Here is a 22724-nt window from a genome sequence, read left to right as displayed (position 1 = left end):
GACTTAGCCTCTGCTTAGATGTTCATACAAATATCCCTGCCTAACTTCTCCGTGGTCCTTCATCGTTTCTTCCCTGATTCTCAATCTTTGCTCAGGACTCGGGCCTCCGCCTCCCCTTCTCTTTTTCCTCTTAGCAAGGGAGAATTGGTTTGTTCTTGGTCTCAATCACCTTGCTCAAGGCTCAGTTGGATGGCAGGCCTCTCCTCCCTCTCTTCTCCATCAGTTTCTTCATAACTAAGTCTCTCTTGGATTGCTGAAGAGAAAACACAATTAAAGATCTCCACCAGAGACCAGGAACATCATCTCAGAATTACACATTTAGGTATTTCCAGCTCTCGGGTCACTCAGAGCTCAGTGGATCCCAACCTTCATGGTAAAGTTCCCCCATCTTCCTTGGACAGAAAAGAGAAACCCCAGCAAGGGAGCAGCTATGTTCCCTGCATAGAAATGAGCCACTCAAATATAAGGACAAAGGAGTCCTGGGAACATCCTGAGGCTGTCAGTCATGTACAATAAACGTCACACCATGTGGACAACACATGTCAAAATAAATAAGGGAAGTGAAATGTGTTAACTGCATTGTTCAAAATGTAAGAAAGAAACAAATTTCTTCTGAAGCACGACTAGGATCCTAGAGAGGGGTGTGTGTGTGTGTGTGTGTGTGTGTGTAAAAGAGAAAGCCCAAAGGCTTTAAAGAAGGCTCTAGATAAGAGGAGGTTTGGGCTTAATTGTGTTGGGGAGGATGCTCATCTTCCAAAGAGACAAACCAGAGGGTGTGGGGAGCGTGGTGGGGTTGCTAGTCGGAGCTCCCAGAGTGGTCCAGATCCCACAAAAAAGGAAACTCTGAAGCTGCACACAGGGATTGCCTATTGCGGTACTGCAGGGCATCCCCACGACTCCTGGACCATGGACCCAAGAGGCTGCCAACAAGAGGAGGCCAGGACACCAGCCCAGAGACCCTGCATGTAAGTAACTTAGCAGATGTAGGAGGAAGGAAATAAACCAAGGAGCCTAGTGGGTAGATCACTGCCAGGAGTCTAGGAAGGAGACATGGTGGGAGGCTGCCTCAGAGCTGATGGCAGGAGCGCCTCCTGGGAAAATGCCCAGTAAGGGGTGAGATGAACAGGACTGTGGGAGCCACGGGTACTACTTTGTCTTCCCCAGAGCATGGGTCAAGTTCCAGCAAAGTCAGCTGGCAGGTATGAGGAGGACAGTGGCCCAAAGCCCAGAAAAGGTGAAGGAGGCCTAAGGGCGGAAGGACTTTAGCACACGAGACAGGGATGAGGGCGGAGCCTAGAAACAGGAGAGGTCCTAGAAATAGGACCACAGTCCCCATCCTCTGGAGTTTAGTCACTGACCCAAGCTCTTATGGACAGCAGTGACCTCTGCCAGGGGCAGGGGGTTGGCAGCAAGTGTAGATGTGAGTCACCAGCATTTAAAAAGGATAAATTATACCTTCTCGGGAAAAAGTCAACATTTAGTTATATGTGGCACCAAAAACAAGCCCTGGAAGAGAATAGCCTTTGTGATTATTTGAGGAGAAAATATGATTAAAACCATTTTTCCGTTAAGGGAAAATTTGATATAAGTTAACTTTTGTGCTAATTACTCTAGAAATCTGATGAACGTGGCCTTTCTTCTGTGTTACCAGGTCAACCCTGGGTTTGAGGGGTTAAAATGACCTGGACTGGGAGAGTCTACCTACGGACTGTTCTTGGGTCTTCTTTGAATCACCACATTCTTGGGTTGTGGTGATTCTTATAATCTGGCTTGTCCCTCTAGGGGACCCTGAAAACCTATGATTCTGGAGTTGTTGAGATACTGACCCTGTTGATCTGTTGTTTCTAAGCCAAGATGGATCCTATACCCACAGCTAAGCTTGAGATGGGTAGTAATCAACTCAGTGGACTGCTGTGTAGACCACTGCTGGCCTGTTATTTGTCATCTAAATCAGATGCCACTGTGGCTCTGGTCCTCCTGTGAGTCTAAGTATCTGGTTAAGCAGATCTCCAGGTTGGTGGTGTACCATAACCTTTATAACATGAGCTTTGAGAAGAACTTGGTGGCTCAGATGGTGAAGAATCTGCTGAAAATGTAGAAGACCTAGGTTGGATTTGAGAAGACTTAAGTGTGCTTTGTTAGCTGTTATATCCCCACTGCTCAGCACCAGTTATGGCACGTGATGGGAGTTCAATATATACTTGTTGAACAGAATTGACCTTGAACATCAAAAGGTAGAAAATAAGCTAATTACCATTTTCAAAGCTTTTACGAACATGATTTAAATCAGGATATTCCTGCATGTTGACGTCGCTGAACAATGCTTCCAGAAGCGACTGGTTAAATGTCTTTTCCAGCTCACTGAGAACATTGTACACCACTTTTGGTACAGGGACCAGGTTTCTACAAGAATCTTGACAGTCCTTAAAAACAATGAATGAAGAAAAGTATAAATACAGACTTCCAGGTTACAAGAGAGCCCTAGAAAGAGATGTCAAGTTAATGTATTCCAATTTCCATACATAGGTGTCTTTTCACGTAGAGGTTTAGCATTTCTGTATATTTGTATGACTACTAAGTGAAACAATAAATCCCCTCTTCTTAAAACTATCCATTTGTGAATCTGATCTCCTCACCCTAACTTACATTAGATGTAAGAAGGCACAATTCTGAAGGTTAAAAGAGGGTTCAAAGTTAATGAATATGTAGCTAAGAGCCTGGTCAACTCTTTGAGGGATAGACTTGGCAGGTGACGAGCCACTATTCTGTTGACTGGACAACTCCTGCCCCTTCACCAATCCTGACTTGGCCTGGAAGAGCTCAAGGAAGCCAGGGGACAGTGCTTCATTTTGTGAACTTGGCCACAGGGAAAGCATGTTCAGAGGACAAGCTGAAGACCTGCACCCCTGTATCTCCAACAATGCCTTACTAAAATTAACTCAAAGTCCAAGACTCCAGAAAGAGCACAAATAAATACATAAATAAGGAAATAAATAAATGGAAAAAGAAAAACCCCTGTTGGAGAAAGAAAACTGTCAGAGAAAGAATAGCAAGCATCTACTCCCAAATTTGTCCTAACAAGACATCAGTTCCATGTGGGTTTTAATGTTCTCAGATCTAAATTGGTTGCTTTAGTCACTAAGTCATGTCCAACTCCTGTGACCCCATGGACTGTAGCCCACTAGGCTCCTCTGTCCATGGGATTCTCCAGGCAAGAATACTGGAGTGGGTAGCCATTTCCTTCTCCAGGGGATCTTCCCAACCCAGGGATCAAACCCAGGTCTCCTGCATTGCAGGCAGATTCTTTACCCACTGAGCTATGAGGGAAGCCCAACTGTTTAAATTGATGTTTTTCAAAAAGAAATGCTGTGTCAATTATTATTTCACTAAATCATCTCATTTAAATTATTCATGAATTTATTACACTTACTTTTAATTCTTAGTTTATGCTGTACTAAACATCTGTGTATTAAACATCTGCGGAGCACAACTATTTTAGATCCAGCCTGCCTGACTCCAGTGGCCACCAAGAGCACCGTCCCTTTGATCAGAGGAAGGACTGTCTCCAGTGATGCCTGTTTCCACTCTCTTTCTCCCTTTCTACCTCACAACAATACTTGAACATTTGCAACAATAGTTAAGAAGTCTTCTATTCATAGGACACTCCTCAGTTAGCTAGCTGTGCTCAGGATATAAAAACATAACTTAGTTTGGGACTGGTTTACCAAATGGTGACATAAGAAACCTCACTTACTTCATACATTTTATTGGTGATGAGTTCGCGGTCACGAAGGCCCTCAAAGAAAGGAAATGTCTTTTTAATTGCAGTTGAAATCTCCACTTTATGTCTTTTGAAGTGCCTGAATATAGTCTCAAAGACAAGCCTGTCTTCCGTGTTCTGATTTTCTGTGGACATCCTAAGGAAGAAGAATATCATGTGAAAATGGTCATCAAGATTCCGAGATGCTTATGAAGGCTGTAACATTTTATATATAAAGAATAGATTGTGAAGAACCAACATATATAAAATAAGTGGTTTCAGTACAGAAATAAAAGCAATGGAAACAACAAACAATGATATAGTTGAAGAAAAGTGTGGAAGTTAAGAAAGACTAAAGTACAGGACTAAAGAAGTCCATTCCAGTCTGTCCCAATCAAAACCATTATAAAGATATCCGCCTTTGTCTGATATATTTGGGTACTTTTCAGTACCCAAAATGCATTGGGGAATAATCACTTTATTGCATCAACATCCTGTAAAAAATGTTTCTGGTTAAATACTGCCGATTAAAGAGAATCATTTATCTTCTTTTTATTATTGCCACCACTTTCCACTAAAAATGCTAATAAAGGGATTGGATTCACAATGACAAGGAGAATGGCGGGGGGCAATGAGCAGATAAGAGAGTTCTACCAAAATTTATGAGACAAAAAGTGATCAGATCAGATCAGTCGCTCAGTCGTGTCTGACTCTTTGCGACCCTGTGAATCGCAGCATGCCAGGCCTCCCTGTCCATCACCAACTCCCGGAGTTCACTGAGACTCATGTCCATCGAGTCAGTGATGCCATCCAGCCATCTCATCCTCTGTCGTCCCCTTCTCCTCCTGCCCCCAATCCCTCCCAGCATCAGAGTCTTTTCCAATGAGTGATCAGAGGATCGCTAACCACTATTGTAGGTGGAAAATACTCCCAGAGGTCAGGAAAGCAACCAGTGAGTCCTGCAGAACCCTGGAGACCCAGTGGAGATCACAGGGGAGACATGTTGTGGAAAACTGATGTGTTATTTGAAAAATTAAGAACAGAACATCATACCTTCCACCCTCAGTTTGCATCCTGACCACTTGCACCCAGACAGCCGCTCAGAGGGAAACAGCGCTATCCTTTTTGTAACCATATGTTAATTTTACTTGTTACTGAACTTCACACGGTCTTCCCAGGTGGCAGTAGTGGTAAAGAACCTGTCCGCCAGTGCAGGAGATGCAAGAGGTGTGTGTTCAATCCCTGGGTTGGGAAGATCCCCTGGAGAAGGGCATGGCAACACACTCCAATATTCCTGCCTGGAAAATTCCATTGACAGAGGAGCCTGGTGGGCTATCATCCATAGGGTTGCAAAGAGTCAGACATAACTGAGTATGCAGGCATGATTGGACTTCATATTCCCTGGTGGCTCAGATGGTAAAGAATGTGACTGCAATGCAGGAGACCTGGGTTGGGAAGATCCCCTGGAGAATGGAATGGCTGCCCACTTCAGTATTCTTGGCTAGGAAATTCCATGACAGAGGAACCTGGAGGGCCACAGTCCGTGGGTTTGCAGAGTTGGACATGACTGGGTGACTAACACTTTAACACTGTATACATGAAAAAACTACATCACGTATGCTTTGTGCCTGACTTCTTTTGCTCATCATCCATGTTAGATGAACAGAAATTTGGTTCTGTTATTGTTCAAGATATTCCATTGTGTGGACCTACCACAATCTACTTATTCATTTTCCTGTTTATGGACATTTGGGTGTATTCTGGTTTGGGACTAGTTTGAATAAAGCTGTGGTTTTTGTACGTTTTTTGGTGACAAGATGTTTTAATTTCCCTTCGGCAAATAACTCGGAGTGGAATTGTTGGGTCATTGTGTAGGAGTATGTTTAATAGTTTTAGAATCTGTCAAACTATTCCAAAGTCTGTTAGAAATAAGCTTTCTAGTTTTAGCCATTTTAGTCTATAATATATAATATGGTATTTCATACAGTTTTAACCTGTATTTTTTTAATAACTGATAATATTGAGCACACTTCCATATGCTCATTGGCCATTCATAATCTTCTTTTTTGAAGTGCCTTTTCAAGCCTTTGGCCCATTTATACTACTGGGTTGTCTTTTATTATTTATTGATGTGTAGGAGTTTGTATATATTATAAAATAAATGTTTTGTTTAATATACGTACTGTGAGTGAAAAAGCTGGCTTAAAATTCAACATTCAAAAACTAAGATCATGGCACCCAGTCCTATAACTTCATGGCAAATAGAGAGGGAAACAGTGGAAACAGTGACAGACTTTATTTTCTTGGGCTCCAAAATCACTGCAGACAATGACAGCAGCCACAAAATTAAAAGACGTTTGCTCCTTGGAAGAAAATCTATGACAAACCTAGACAGTGTATTAAAAAAGCAGAGATATGACTTTACCAACAAAAGTCTGTATAGTCAAAACTATGGTTTTTCCAGTAGTCATGTATGGAGGTGAGAGTTGGACCATAAAGAAGGCTGAGCATCAAAGAACTGATGCTTTGAACTGTGGTGCTGGAGAAGACTCTTGAGAGTCCCTTGGACTGCAAGGAGATCAAATCAGTCAATCTTAAAGGAAATCAACTCTGAATATTCATTGGAAGGACTGATGCTGAAGCTGAAGCTCCAACACTTAGGCCACCTGATTTGAAGAGCCAACTGATTGGAAAAGACCCTGATGCTGGGAAAGATTGAGGGCAGGAGGAGAAGGGGGCGACAGAGGATGAGATGGTTGGATAGCATCACTGACTCAACAGACATGAGTTTGAGCAAATTCCAGGAGACAGTGAAGGAGAGGGAATCCTGGCATGCTACAGTCCATGGGGTCACAAAGAGTCGGACACGACGGAGCAACTGAACAGCAACAGAAATGTGTTGTGAACATTTTCACCCATTTTGTGGTTTGCCTTTATTTTCTTAACCATGTATTTTGATGAGGAGAAATTTTTAATTTTGACAAAGCCAAAGCTATTATTTTTTTTCTTCTGTGGCTAACAACTTTAGGGTGCTGAGAAATCTTTGTCTCCCCCAAGCTAATTAAAATATTCAAAAATTAATTTAAAGTGTAAACCTGGTTCTACTTCTAGATTTTCTACTCTGTGCCATTTGTCTGTTTGCCTACCCTTGTGCCAACAGTATATTGATCTGAATCAACAGCGTATAGAAAGACTTGAAGCCAATCAGGAAAATATTACCTTGGATTTTCTACGTCTTTTGGTTTTCCACATATCTTTTAAAATTGATTTGTCAATTTTTACAAGAAAAGCCTTTTTGAGTTTTATAGGGTTTGCATAGAACTTTTAGATTCATTTGGTGTAAAGTGACATCTTAACAACACTGAGTTCAACCCATTTATTTAATTTTCCTTAATCTTGCCAGAAGTGTTTTTAGCTTTCAGTATCAGGGGATGCAGTGGTAAAGGATCTGCTTGCCAAAGCAGGAGATGCAAGAGATGTGGGCTTGATCCCTGGGTGAGGAAGATCTCCTGGAGTAAGAAATGTCAATCCACTCCAGTATTCTTGCCTGGGAAATTCCATGGATAGAGGAGCCTGGCGGGCTACAGTCCATAGGGTCGCAAAGAGTCAAACATGACTGAGCACACACACATGCACAGGAGTCATACACTTCTTTCCTTAAACTTATTCTTAGCTATTTTATTCTTTGTGGGGCTACTTTAAGTGATTCTGCTTTTTAAATTATTTCTAACAATTGTATGAACATAGAATTGATTTTTAAGAAACAGTAACCATGTATTCATGACCTTTCTAAATTCATGTATTCTAGTAAAGTATTTGTAGACTACTTTTGGATTTTATAGAAAAAATAACCATGGCATCAGAAAATAAAACTCTTCTGCTTCTTCCTTTCCAAAAATTGTTTCTTTTTTCTTTCTTCCTTACATTGTTTCTAGCCTTAGAGAAAATGCATTTAATGTATGCATCAAGTATGATGTCATACACACGCAGATACGCACACGTGACAGAGGAAGTTTCTGTTTGTTACTAGTTTACTGAGAGTTTTATCATGGTCAGATGTTGATTATTATGAAATGGACCTATTGAGGTGTTCATATGGTTTTGTTAGGGGAAGCACACTGATTGAAACCTTCCACCTTGGCCAGGCACCGTAGTAACTATTTACATAAGTTGTTTTACGACAGGAGGTCCTGGTAAGGAACACGGAACTAATAAGCCTCCATCAACCATAAGAGTTTGGGAAAGGTCAAAAGGAGACACCACAGGTCCGACCACCTCCCAGAATCCTCTCTGGCATCCATCTTGGCTCAACAAGGCCTGCACCACCAGGAAGGACTCTGAGTCAGAATGATTGGCTAAAGACAACCCGGAAACTAATCCCATCACCATAAAATCCGAGACTGCGAGCCAGAGCAGTTCTCCTGGGTTCCCTTACCCTACTGCTCTCCACCCGGGTGCCCTTTCCCAATAAAATCTCTTGCGTTGTCAGCACATGTGTCTCTTCAGACAATGCATTTCTGAGTGTTAGAAAAGAGCCCAGTTTCGGGCCCTGGAAGGGGTCCCCCTTCCTCCAACAGTTTTCCTTCTTTATTCTTTAATTTGGTGAGTCAGATGCATTGATTTCCAGAGCCACCTCTTAAGTAGAAACAGATAACCACAGTTCAGCAGACTTTTGAGGAAATCCTCCAACTTCAGGAAGAAAGAATAACACTAAAAAGAGAAAAAGGTTACCCCAGGAGAAACAGAGATATTGTAGGAGAAACTTTCAAAACCTCTAAAATTTTTATAGAGATTTGAGAACACACATTGTACCCTTGTTTACAAAGAAAAAGGAAATAACAGAGAAAGAGATAGTGGTATTAGATGTTTTAAAAAAATTGATTTTTAGAAATTTACTAAGATTTACTAAAATGGTTGTAAAATAAAGTTGGGGGAATTCCCCAGAAAATTAAATAGATTGTTGTTCTTGTTTAGTTGCTAAGTCATGTCTGACCCTTTTGTGACCCCATGTATTGCAGACCATCAGGCTCCTCTCTCCAAGGGATTTCCCAGGCAAGAATACTGGAGTTGGTTGCCATTTCCTTTTCCAGGGGATCTTCCTGACCAAACTACATTGTAGGCAGATTCTTTACCACTGAGCCAGCAGGGAAGTTCAAAATAAAGCGATTAAAAGAAAAAAAAAAAATTCCAAAAAAAAAGAGATTAAAAGAACACAAAAGAGCAAATTTGAGAGACAATACCGGAGTCTAGGGCTCCCGGTGTAACTCAGCTTTTAAAGAATCCACCTACAATGCAGGAGACCCTAGGTTTGATTCCTGGGTCAGGAACATCCACTGGAGAAGGGATGGTCTACCTATTCCAGTGTTCTTGCCTGGAATATCCCCATGGACAGAGGAGCGTGGAAAGCTATAGTCCATGGAGTTACAAAAAGGCACAGCACAGCACATAGGAGTCCAAGATTACTTTAGAGGCCTAACAGCAACCTTATTAGAGTCAAGAAAGATACTCAAGAAAATGCAGAGGAGGACCATACCAGAATTATTTAAGGAGATATGATCTCTATAGAGTAGAATAACATGGATTTCTTTAAAGGAGTTAGAAAAATGAATTTTAAAAGAACCAAACCAGAAGCTACCAAGAAGCCCACACGCCACAGAGAAGACCCAACACAGTCGAAAATAAATAAATAAATAAAATTTTAAGAAAGAGAACCAAACCAAGGCACATAATGATGAAATGCCAACACCTAAAAAAACAGAGAAGAACTTAAAATATTCCAGAAGGAATTAAGAAATTGGTCACTTATTGAGGATGATGGCAAGAATAACTTGAGACATCTCATCAGTAACAAATCTAGGCCTTCAAAATGCAGAGTGAATCAGGACAACTCCAGACATGCAGGGCTGAGAAATTTCACTCTACAAACATCCATTTTGAGTGTTGTTCCTAAAATTTTCTTTATTTCCTTTATGCTTATGTCAATATATAGAGTTAAGGTTTAAAAAACACAATTTACACATGCTCTAAAATTTTTATGCAATCATTATTTTCCTTTCCATTCACACCACTGTGCCCCTGGGGAAGCCAATACAGATAAGGGCCATGAATGACAAAATGTCATAAGCGAAGGGAGAAGGGAATTGCATATACTCTGCTATAAGGTACGTGTGCTACAGAGGAAGTGCTATAAAATGTGTATTATAATCTCTAGACAACCATCAAAAACATTTTAAAAGAAGTATAATTAATATGCTAATAGAATACTAAGATAGAATCATATAAAATGTTAATTAAAATTAGAGAAGGCAGAAAAAAGAGTGGGGAAAAAAGAGACACAGAACAAACAAATACAATAAATAAAGAAGAGTTAAAACATGGTAATGTAATCCAGTATATCAATAATTACTTTCAGTGTGAATGGCCTAAATATTCCAATTTAAAGAAGAGATAGTCTGTAAAGCACAGGAAGCTCAGCTCGGTGCTCTGTGATGACCTACATGGGTGGGAAGGGGAAGGTGGTGGGAAGAAGGTCCAGAGGGAGGGGACATATGTATACATATGGCTGATTAACTTCACTGTATCACAGAAATGAACACATCATTGTAAAGCAGTTATATTTCAATAAAAAAATAGATTGTCAAAATGACTGAGAAAATGAGACTGACTTTATCTTATATTGTCAATAAGAAAAAACCCATAAATATAAAGACACATGCTAAGAATGGAGAAGGAGGTACCTCCCTGGTGGTCCAGTGGTTAAGACTTCACCTTCCAAGTAGAGGGTCGGGGTTAAATTCCTGATCAGGGAGCTAAAATCCCATATGTCTCATGGCCAAAAAATTGAAACACAAAACAGAAACAGTGTTGCAGCAAATTCAATAAAGACTTTAAAAACAGTCCACATTAAAAAAAAATCTTAAAAAAAGAATGGAGAAGGAGATACCAAGTCAACACTAATCAAAAGAAAGAGTAGCTATATTATTTCCAGGGAAAAAAGGCTTTAGGACAAGAAAAAATACTAATTAAGAGAAAGGGAGCATTACATATGACAAAGGGATCAGTTTTCCAAGAAGACGTAACAACCCTTAATATGTTATTTACACATGGTAAACACATAGCATCAAATTGTGTACGGTAAAAATTGACAGAACAGTGACAGAAACAGACAAATCCACTATTTCAGTTCGATACACAAACAGCACCCCCCCCCCTCTTTTTTTAAGTAATTTATAGATCAAGCAGGTAGAGAAGCCGTCAGAATATAGCTGACCTGAACATCCATTACCAATCAACTTGATCTATTTGATACTTTTAGAATACTCCATGCAACCATAGCAGAATATACATACTCCTCTGGCTGATTCATGTTGGGGTTTGGCAGAAAACAGCAAAAATCAGCAAAGCAATGATCCTTCAATTAAAAAACTAAATAAATTTAAAAAAAGATCACATGGAATAATCACCCTTACCAAGAGAGAATCCACTCTGGGCTGTAAAATACATCTTAAATGTAAAAGAATAGAAACCATAAAAGTACATTCTTAGACAAAAAGAAATTAAACTACAAATAAATAACAGAAAGAAATGAAAAATTCCCCCCAATACTTGGAGAGTTAAAAATACATCCAGGTAACACATAAGTCAAAGGAAAAGTCTTAAGAGAAATTTTAAAATATTTTGAACTGAATGAAAATAAACCTACAACTTATCAATATTTGTGGGATGCTGAAAAAGCAGTGACTACAAAGAAACATATTCCATTGAATATATGTTATTATGTATATATTAGAAAAGAAGACAGTTGTAAAATCAGTAATATGTTTCTCCAACTGGAATGTGGGGGAAGAAAGCTTAAGCCTAAAACAGTAGAAGAAATGAAATAAAGGAGCAAGAATCAATAAATTGGAAATAGGAAACAAAAGAGAAAATTCCACAAAACCTAAAGCTTGTTCTTGGAAAAGATCAATAAAATTGATAAACTTCTACCCAGGCTAACTAAGGAAAAGAAGAGAAAGAAATCACAAGTTACCAATATTAGAAATGACAGTAGGATTTTCACAACTGATTTATGAATATTAAGAGGATAACAAAGGATTAGTATGAACAAATCTATTCCCACTAATTTGGTAAATAAAACTGACCAAACCCTAGAAAGACACAAACTACCAAAACTCACACAAGGAGAAATGGGTAATTTAAATAGGCCTATATTCATTACAAAATTGAATTAGTAATCAAGAACTTTGAAAAAACGAAGTACTAGGCCCAGAGAATTTCACTGGTTAATCCTACCAAACATTTAAGGAAGAAATGATACCAATTTTCCATATTCTTGTGCAGAAAACAGAAGCAGAAGGAACACTTAATTTCTTCTATGAGCTCAGAACTACTGCAATACCCAAAGCAGATAAAGACAAGCTACAGGTCAATATCTCTCATGAACATAGATGTAAAAATTTTCAAGAAAGTATTAGTAAATTACAGCATGACCAAGTGTAACTTATTCCAGATATGCATGGCTGGTTCAATATTTGATATCAATCAATGTAATATTTGATATTAATCAAGGTAAAAGAAAAAAATCTGGATGATCTTATTAATTGACACAGTAAAGTCATTTGACAAATTCTATCACTTTTTCATGTAGAATTCCCTAGAACACTAGAGATAGGAACATCTTCAAAATGAGGAAGCAAATCTAATAAAAACTCTGTTGCTAGTATCATACTTACTGCTGAAAACCTGCACACTTTCCTCCTAGGATCAGAAACAAGGGAGAGATCCCCTCTTTCACTATTCTTATTCAATACTGTGCTGGAACGCACAGCTAACACCAAAAAAAAAAAAAAAAAAAAGAAGAAGAAGAATAAAAAAAAAAAAGGAAATTCAAGGTACAGAGTTAGGGAAGGAATAAAACTAACTTTGTTTCCAGATAAGATGATTGTCTATGTACAAAATCCCAAAAAATTCACATGCACACAAAATCTGAAACTAATAGTTAAGTATAGCAAGGTTGCTGGACAAAGATCAATTGCTTTTGTATATACCAGCATTGAAAATTCGGAATTTGAAATGCAGTAAGACAACACCTAGACAGCATATTGAAAAACAGATATTACTTTGCCAACAAAGGTCCGTCTAGTCAAGGCTATGGTTTTTCCAGTGGTCACGTATGGATGTGAGAGTTGGACTGTGAAGAAAGCTGAGCGCCAAAGAATTGATGCTTCTGAACCTGTGGTGTTGGAGAAGACTCCTGAGAGCCCCTTGGACTGCAAGGAGATCCAACCAGTCCATTCTAAAGGAGATCAGCCCTGGGTGTTCTTTGGAAGGAATGATGCTAAAGCTGAAACTCCAGTACTTTGGCCACCTCATGAGAAGAGTTGACTCATTGGAAAAGACTGTGATGCTGGGAGGGATTGGGGGCAGGAGGAGAAGGGGACAACAGAGGATGAGATGGCTAGATGGCATCACCGACTCAATGGATTGAGTTTGAGTGAACTCCAGGAGTTGGTGATGGACAGGGAGGCCTGGCGTGCTTCGATTCATGGGGTCGCAAAGAGTCAGGCACGACTGAGCGACTGAACTGAACTGAAGACAACACCATTTACAATAGCACCAAAAATATAAAATATTTAGGTATTTGCTGTTGTTCAGTCATTAAGTCGTGTCCAGCTCTTTGTGATCCCATGGACGGCAGCATGCTAGGCTTCCCTGTCCTTCACCATCTCCCTAAGTTTGCTCAAACTGACATCCATTAAGTAGGTGATGCCATCCAACCATCTCATCCTCTGTCGCCGCTTCTCCTCCTGCCTTCAGTCTTTCTCATTATCAGGGTCTTTTCCAATGAGTCAGCTCTTCACATCAGGTGGCCGAAGTATTGGAGCTTCAGCTTCGGCATCCCAAGCTGATACAGAAGTCTTTCCAATCAATGTTGAGAGTTGATTTCCTTCAAGATTGACTGGTTTGATCTCCTTACAGTCCAAGAGACTCTCAAGAGTCTTCTCCAACACCACACTTCGAAAGCATTAATTCTTCAATGCTCAGCCTTCTTTATGATCCAACTCTCACATCCACACACAACTACTGGAAAAACTACAGCTTTGACTAGATGGACCTTTGTCAGCAAAGTGATGTCTCTGCCTATAAATATGCTGTCTAGATTTGTCATAGCTTTCCTTCCAAGGAGCAATTCTGTATGTATTTTATTAGGTTTATACCTAAGTATTTTTAAAATTAATTTAATTGAAATTTAAAATATTTAGGTATTAATCTAACAAAATATATACAGAATCGAAATAAACAAAATTATTCTAGAAGGAGACAAATTTAACTTGACATAATAACATAACTGTAACTGGTTTGATGTAAAATTTTGAGTTATATAAACAAACAGTGTTGACCTTACTGGTAAAGGAAAATTTGTATTATTTCTTTTAATATGAAAAATTTGAATATATGATTTCAAATTCAACACTAAAAAATATAGAAATATAGATTAAAATTATTTTGAAAAGCTTAAAGTAACCACTGGTTGAGTGAAATTAGACTCTTACAGAGCCTTGTGAAGCACTAAAAAATAACATAAAATGAAAATATTGTTTGCATTTTTAGAGAAGACAAAACAAAAACAATAGAATTCTACAAACTAAGAAAAAAGCATGAAAAATATATCATTAAGAACACTAGATGTAAATGAAAAATTATAATGAAAGGCACAGGATCAAAAATAGAATCCAACAAGAGACAGAAAAAGTGACACAAAATTTGTTAAAATCAAAGATAGGCAAATTATGGTACTCAAATATAAACAAAACAAAAAATAAGGGTATTAATATCCAATTCAAAGCAAAATTCAAAAGACAAATAATGGGGCAAAGGTTTCATGAATATTGAGAAACAGTTCGCTTCTAGCTTTTGACTCTTCACATATTCAAAAATGATCAAAATATATAAGCTCTGGATAAATTAGCAGAAATGTTTTATTATTTAATCTTATAACCTGAAAACAGAACATTTCCCTCCAATGTCCTTTAAATGCAGATCAATACAGATCACAGTCTTGAACATAAATGATGTCACAAAAAGTTATAAGCAGTAGAAGCTAAATAGACTGCATAGTAAGGAAAATAAACCACCCAGAGGTTTATGAAACAAAACAAAAATTACTGTGTTGGGTCAAAGGCGATGTTTTGTGGTTTAGAGGTTATTTTTTTTAAAAGTGGAAGAAAATGGAAAATAGTACACTGAGAATAAGTAAAAATAGTTTAGCATCAGGAAATCTCTTTATGCAATTTATTACCTCAACAAACAAAAGGAGAAAAAGTATATAAATATATCCATAATAATTTTAAAAGAGAATTTCTTAAGACCTAACAGCCATTTTGTGAAAACTACATGAAATATACAGATACTGAACACAATATGAAGTCTACAAAAATAACAAATATTACAGTAGACATTGAAATGATGAAATAATTTTAATAGAAAAAAAGACAGGGATGCCTACTACTACCATCATTGTTATATGTATATTATATATATACATATGTTTAGAAGTTTTGATAAGAAGATGAAGTGATTGGTATAAATATTAAAAACATACATATATAGAAACCCCAGAGTTCTAACTAAAGTCTGTAAGAACTAGAAAAAGAATTTGCCAATGTGCATGAATAAAATTTATAGATGTTATTTGGAACACCATAAATTGAAAAGAAATAAAGTAATATTTCAAATGTAATAGCAAATATATATGTGTGTATAAACACTGGAAAACATGAAGAAAAACTATAAAATCTTATTATTGATTTATATAAAATATTATAAGATTTATATAAAATCTTATTGAAGGTATTAAAACAAGACCTAAATATATAGAGATAATATAACTTGCTTCCAATCAGGAAAGCATAGTAATTTTAAAATGTCAATCCTTCCAAAATTATTGTAAAAGTGTGGTACACTTGCAACTTGTAATCCCATTGAAATTGTATGTGGTTTAAATAGACACTTCTCCTAAGAAGACATACAGATGGCCAAAAGGTACAGGAAAAGATGCTCATCATCACTATTAGAGAAATGCAAATCAAAACTACCTTGAGGTATCACCTGACACTGGTCAGAATGTCCATCATCAAAAATCTCCAAATAATAAATGCTGGAGAGGGTGTGGAGAATGCAACTCTTGGTGGAAATATAAATTTGTACAGCCTCTATGGAGAACAGTACAGAGGTTTCTTGAAAAAACTAAAAATGGAGCTACCATATAATCTAGTGATTCCACCCCTGGGCATATATTCAGAGAAAACCATAATTTGAAAACATACATTGCAGCACTATTTAAATAACCAGGACATGGAAGCAACTTAAACATCCATCAACAGAGGAATGGATAAAGAAAATGCAGTATATATATATATACACACACATACACACACACATACACACATTTGTATGTACATATATGTGCATATACACAATGGAATATTACCCATCCATTAAAAAGGACACAGATTGCTATATTGAGTGAAGTAAAGTCAGACAAAGATACCTACTATATGATATCAATTATATGTGAAATCTAAGAAAATGGTACAAATGAACTTATTTACAAAACTGAAACAGAGTCACAGATGTAGAAAATAAACATGATGCAGGGAAAGAGGGGAGGAATAAAGTGGGAGATTGAGATTAACATATACAAATGACTGTATATACAGTAGAAAACTAATGTGTGTTTTTGTGTATGCTTGGTCACTCAGTCCGTATCTGACTCTTTCTGACCCCCTGGACTGTATCCCAGCAGGTTCCTCTGTTCATGGAATTTTCCAGGCAAGAATACTGGCGTGGGTTGTCATTTTCTACTCCAAGGGACCTTCCCAACCCAGGGATCAAACCCACTTCTCTTGCATCTCCTGTACTGGCAGGCGGATTCTTTATCACTGGGCCACGTAGGAAGCCTAGATAACTAAGAAGGACCTACTGTGTAGCACAGGGAACTCTACTCAGTTCTCTGTAATGACCTATTAATATATGGGAAAATAATTTAACAAAGAGTGGGTATGTGAATATGTATAACTGATTCCCTTTGCTATACAGCAGAAACTAACAACATTGTAAATCAACTCTATCCCAATAACAATTAATTTAAAAAAGAAAGTAGAAAAAGATTTAATACATTTAAATGTAAAAAACAATATAGACATTAAAATACAATGTATAAATATATTTTCAACCAATATGACAAAGGCTTAATATATATGATATACAAAGGCTCCAGCCTATTGATAAAATGACAAATAATTCCAAAGAAAATGGACTTGGACAGCTTAGAGAAGAGACAGTAAAAACCTCCAATAAACATATGAATACATACAAACTAAAATGGTAATGAGAAACCATTTTTTACCCCTTAGATTGGCAAAAATAACTTCTTAAATGACATTGCAATGTGGGAAAAGATTCAAAGAAACATACATGCATTGCTGGAATGAGCAAGAATTGCTATAGCCTTTTCAGAAAAGATTTAGCAATATCTAGGAGAAGGCAATGGCTCTCCACTCCAGTACTCTTGCCTGGAGAATCCCAGGGACGGGGGAGCCTGGTGGGCTGCCATCTATGAGGTCGCGCAGAGTCGGACACGACTGAAGCGACTTAGCAGCAGCAGCAGTAAATTTTAAGACGCATAGATTGACCCAGAAGTCCATCATACTGTTGGAACCTATCCTGTGAAAATAAAAGCACCATTATGCATATTAAAAGCTCCACAACTTTCAATGGCTCCCTACTTCCCCCAGAGTAAAAGCCAAGTCCTTACAGTGTTAGAGGACCTAAAATGATCCAGCCCTTCTCTCCTCTCCTGTGTCTCACTTCTCTCTGGGGTACCTCACTGTCCTCTTTGTTATTTCTTGACTATACCAGGCATACTACAGTTCTAGGAATGAGATACTGGCTCTTTCCTCCATGTGGTATGTTCTTTGTCCAGACATCTATATAATGAATGACTCTCTCATCTTTTTGAAATCCTTATTCTGTGTCACTTCAATTAGGACCATTTTGATCAACCTACTCAAAACCATAACCACAGCCCTCCTACCCAAACTACATACTCACAACCTCTTAATCTGGCTCTATTTTTATTGTCCATGTCCTTATCACTCCCTAACATACTAAATTACTTATTTATTTTAACTAGTGCTTATTATCTTATTCTCTGACTGTCTTCTCCCGAAATACATATGCCACAAGCATAGGAATTTTGTCTGCTTTGTCCTTCAATTTTTCTCGAGTACCTTATGCACATAAAGCACTAATAACAGCAAGAATAAATACAAACACACTGGTGGTCAAAATAAATTTTAATGTAAAAACTGACATAAAATATAGAAATATGTATGCAGAGGAGAAAACAAAATCCAGTTATATTCTATTTTTAAGGGACATGTGAAAATGAAACCACTCAATGCGATTCAAGCCCAAGGGACTGGAATAGATATACCAAACAATTACAAAGCTAAGGAGCTTTGAGTATTGAGTAGAGTTCCCTGTGCTATACAGTAGGTTCTCATTAGTTGTCTATTTTATGTATAGTAGTGTTCATATGTCAATCCCAGTCTCCCTATTTTATCCCTTCCCCTCTTTCCCTTTGGTAACCAAAAGTTTGTTTTCTGTATCTTTGTTTCTGTTTTGTAAATAACCATTTGACATTTTTGAATGCTCACTATTAACACTCTTCTAAGTGCTTGGTATGTGGTTTAACACACTTTAACTCTTCTATGCAATGGGTACTTTTTTTGAACCGCAACATTTTACAGGTAGGAAACTCAGGCTGCCCTACCTCCACAATGGCAGACCTGGGGTTCAAAACATCCCTCCCCACCTTGTACCTATCCCTTCACCTTCTACCCTTCCTTCTATCTGGCATTAGATACTACACTATTAATCATTATGCAATACTGTCTTTCAAACACTGAGAGGCCTCAAAGATGATGAGCATTAGACTACAAAAGAAATAACAAAAGACTATTAAGTGAAAAAATCTTAATCATACGTGAAAAGATCAGAATAAGTAACTAGACAAAGAAAGACCCCTCCTAATCCATCCTCTGAGAAATTGTCAAAGCTCCTCCTCAACAGTCCTTAGCTGGGAGCTCAGCTTTTGCTCTGTGATGATTTAGATGGGTAGGATGTGGGGAGGGTGGGAAGGAGGTCCAAGAGGAAGGGGATATATATACATATAGCTGATTCACTTCACTGTACAGCAGAAACTAACAAATCATTGTGAAACAACCATATTCCAATTTTTAAAAAAAAGTTAAAAAGAAAATAAAAATATAAATTACAGGGATTTCCATGGTCCAGTGCTAAAGAATCCGCCTACCAATGCCAGGGTCACGGGAATATCCCAAATTCTAAGGGGCAATAAGTCGGTGCCCCACGACTACTGAGTGCCCAGAGCCCATGCTCTTCAGGGAGAGAAGTCACTGCAATGAGAAGTCCGCACATTGCAACTAGAGAGAGCCCACATGCAGCAATGATGACTTAGTGCAGCCAAAAGTAAATAAACAAAATGAAATGAAATTTTAAAAATATATAAGTTACACATGATTGAGCAATAAACGCTGATGAAAACAATATATACAAAACCACAAACATACTCAAAGTGGCACAAAGGTGAACATTCATGACCTAAAATGCATTTATTAAAAAATAGGAAACACTGCATACTAAGTTAAACTTGATTTTTTTGAAATTTTTATTTTGTATTGGGGTATAGCCAATTACTGAACTGAACAACTGAACTGAACTGATAGCCAATTAATATTAATTAATTAATGTTGTGATGGTTTTAGATGAACAGCAAAGGGACTTAGCCATACATATACACATATGCATTCTCCCCCAAACCCCATTCCCATCCAGGCTGCCACATAAAATTGAGCAGAGCTCCCTATGCTATGCAGTAGGTCCTTGTTGGTTATCCATTTTAAATACAGCGGTGTTTACATGTCCATCCCAAACTCCCTAACTATCCTTTCCCCCAATCCTTTCCCCGGCAACCATAAGTTCATAAGTCTGTCAGTTTTTTTCTGTCTTGTAAGTAGTTCATTTGTATAACTTCTTTTTTAGATTCCACATACAAGGGATGTCATACGATATTTCTCCTCTATTGAAAAGTAAATTAAACTTTAAATCAAGGTATTAGAATAAGAAATCAAGATAATCCCCCAAGAAAGCTGAAGACTAGAATAAAGAAGAGAAAAATATATAAATATAATTTTTTATAAATATTATTTTTAAAAACAGTATTTAATTAAATCTCAAACAAAAAATAAGAGTAATGAAACTAAAAGAATCAAAAGGTTCTTGGATAAGAACAGCAAAATGGAACATTTGATCAAGAGAATGAAAGAAAAGACATAAATGAACAATGCTAGGAATAAGCAAAGGGATATGTCTTTAGTTAAAGATAACCAACAAGATTAAAATTTTATAAAAGAAATTCTTATATAATTTCCTACCAATAAATTGACAATCTAGGAAAAATTGTTACTTTTTAAAAAAATAGAAATGATCAAAACTGAGAAAACTTGAGAAATAAATAGAACTAAAACGAATAGGAGAAATGTATAATATCCTTCCAGACCTGTCCTAAACCTGCCCTCTCCCCATTTCCCTCTCAGAAATCGGTTTCAAAGAGTTTAATGAGAAATTTCCAGTCATCCTTCAAAGATCAGAACATATTTGTCTTAAATCATTAAGATAAGTTAAAAATTTTAAATCACCACAAATCATCATGAGGCTGCTACATTTCTGCTATCAAATCCAGATAAACACAAGATAAGTGATAACTATAGGTTAATGTCGCTTATAAACATGTAATATTAAATCCCCTCATAAGATATTAGTGAGTTCAGTCCAAGGGTAGATGGAAAAATAGTGTGATATGACCACATAAGAATCATCTCAGGAATTCTAGGACAGAACACGTTAGAAAATCTTTCTATGCTTTTGGTTAAACCTGGCAGATTGAACATACCTGCATTATGTCCTTCTGACATGAAATCATCTGTCAGAAAGTGACATGGCAGAAAGCAAGGACGAGAGAACAGAAGGAAGGAAGGACACTGAACACATGTTAAGCAGACAGTTCTGAAGATGAGGGGTGAATGTATATTGTTGTTGTTTAGTCACTCAGTCGTGTCCAACTCTTTGAAACCCCATGGACTGTAGCCTGCTAGGCTCCTCTGTCCATGAGATTTTTCAGCAAGAATACTGGAGTGGGTTGTCATTTCCTTCCCCAGGGGATCTTCCCAATCTAGGAACTGAACCCTGGTCTTCTCAACATCTCCTGAATTTCAGGCAGATTCTTTTACCACTGAGTCACTGGGGAAGCCCAAGTGGTAGCCAGTTTCATGGAGTGAAGGGATAAGAAACCTAATTGGACTTCTCTTACCATATACAAAAATTAAGTCAAAATTGATTAAAGACTTAACTGTAAGACCTGAAACTATTGCAACATAGAGCATGGGGACTATTGATAATAATACTGTACTGTATACTTAAAAATACTAAGAAAGTATATTTTCAAGTTTTCATCACAAGAAAAACATTTGTGGACTTATTGTGGTGATCATTTCATAATATATACAAATATCAAATTGCTATGATATACCCCTGAAATTAATATAATGTTATATGCCAATTATATATAAATTTAAAAAATCTATAAATAATTGCCAAAATTTGAAAGCAACCAAAATGTCCCCCAGGAAGTGAATGGATAAATAAACTGTGGTACATTTAGAGAAGAGAATACTCTTCAGGCCAAAAGAAAATACACATTATTAAGTAAAAGAAGATAGTCTGAAAATCTATTTCCCATGAAGTGATGGGACAGGATGCCATGATCTTCGTTTTCTGAATGTTGAACTTTAAGCCAACTTTTTCACTCTCCACTTTCACTTTCATCAAGAGGCTTTTTAGTTCCTCTTCACTTTCTGCCATAAGGGTGGTGTCATCTGCATATCTGAGGTTATTGATATTTCTCCTGGCAATCTTGAATCCAGCTTGTGTTTCTTCCAGTCCAGCGTTTCTCATGATGTGCTCAGCATATAAGTTTAATAAGCAGGTATGGGAGGAAGAGAAGTGTCATAGAAGACTGCAAAGGTTCTAGCCAAAGAAACTAAAGGATAGAGTTGTCATTTACCTAGATGGCAATATTATGTAATGATTAAAGGGTCTAGACTCTGGTCCAAAGCCTCATTCTGTTCTTTAGTAGTTATGTGGCCTTGCAGATATCTCTTAACATCTCTGTACACTTGTTTCTTCATCTGTAAAATGGAATGATAAGAGCATATACCTCATGTGGGCAAATAGATGGGGAAACAGTGGAAACAGGGTCAGACTTTTATTTTTGGGGGCTCCAAAATCACTGCAGATGGTGATTGCAGCCATGAAATTAAAAGATACTTACTCCTTAGAAGGAAAATTATGACCAACCTAGATAGCATATTAAAAAGCAGAGACATTATTTTGCCAACAAAGGTCCGTCTAGTCAAGGCTATGGTTTTTCCAGTGGTCATGTATGGATGTGAGAGTTGGACTGTGCAGAAAGCTGAGCGCCGAAGAATTGATGCTTTTGAATTGTGGTGTTGGAGAAGACTCTTGAGAGTCCCTTGGACTGCAAGGAGATCCAACCAGTCCATTCTAAAGGAGATCAGCCCTGGGTGTTCTTTGGAAGGAATGATGCTAAAGCTGGATGCTAAAGCTCCAGTACTTCGGCCATCTGATGGGAAGAGTTGACTCATTGGAAAAGATTCTGATGCTGGGAGGAATTGGGGGCAGGAGGAGAAGGGGACGACAGAGGATGAGATGGCTGGATGGCATCACCGACTCGATGGACGTGAGTTTGAGTGAACTCCAGGAGTTGGTGATGGACAGGGAGGCCTGGCGTGCTGCGATT

The 22724-nt window shown here is 37.8% G+C and overlaps 1 protein-coding gene across 9 annotated transcripts in view; it reads right to left on the bottom strand.

Moving 5' to 3' along the window:
- The window catches only part of LOC113876541 (nuclear body protein SP140-like protein), a 94980-nt gene that overhangs the window by 58918 nt on the left and 13338 nt on the right, over positions 1-22724 (bottom strand). For 6 of the 9 annotated variants that reach the window (XM_027515954.1, XM_027515936.1, XM_027515918.1 and 3 more), the window contains exons 2-4: positions 3755-3917; positions 2255-2423; positions 170-253 (exon numbers count right to left, since the gene is read on the bottom strand). In XM_027515954.1, coding sequence (XP_027371755.1) covers positions 170-253; positions 2255-2423; positions 3755-3917 — 416 coding nt within the window. The remainder of the gene's footprint in view (positions 1-169; positions 254-2254; positions 2424-3754; positions 3918-22724) is intronic. The other 3 variants (XM_027515962.1, XM_027515928.1, XM_027515944.1) reach the window with 1 other exon arrangement.

This window comes from Bos indicus x Bos taurus, chromosome 2 (assembly GCF_003369695.1).
Source record: "Bos indicus x Bos taurus breed Angus x Brahman F1 hybrid chromosome 2, Bos_hybrid_MaternalHap_v2.0, whole genome shotgun sequence".
Taxonomy (NCBI): Eukaryota; Metazoa; Chordata; class Mammalia; order Artiodactyla; family Bovidae; genus Bos; species Bos indicus x Bos taurus.
The sequence above is the reverse complement of the archived record's forward strand: the minus strand, read 5'-3'. Positions and strand labels throughout refer to the sequence as shown.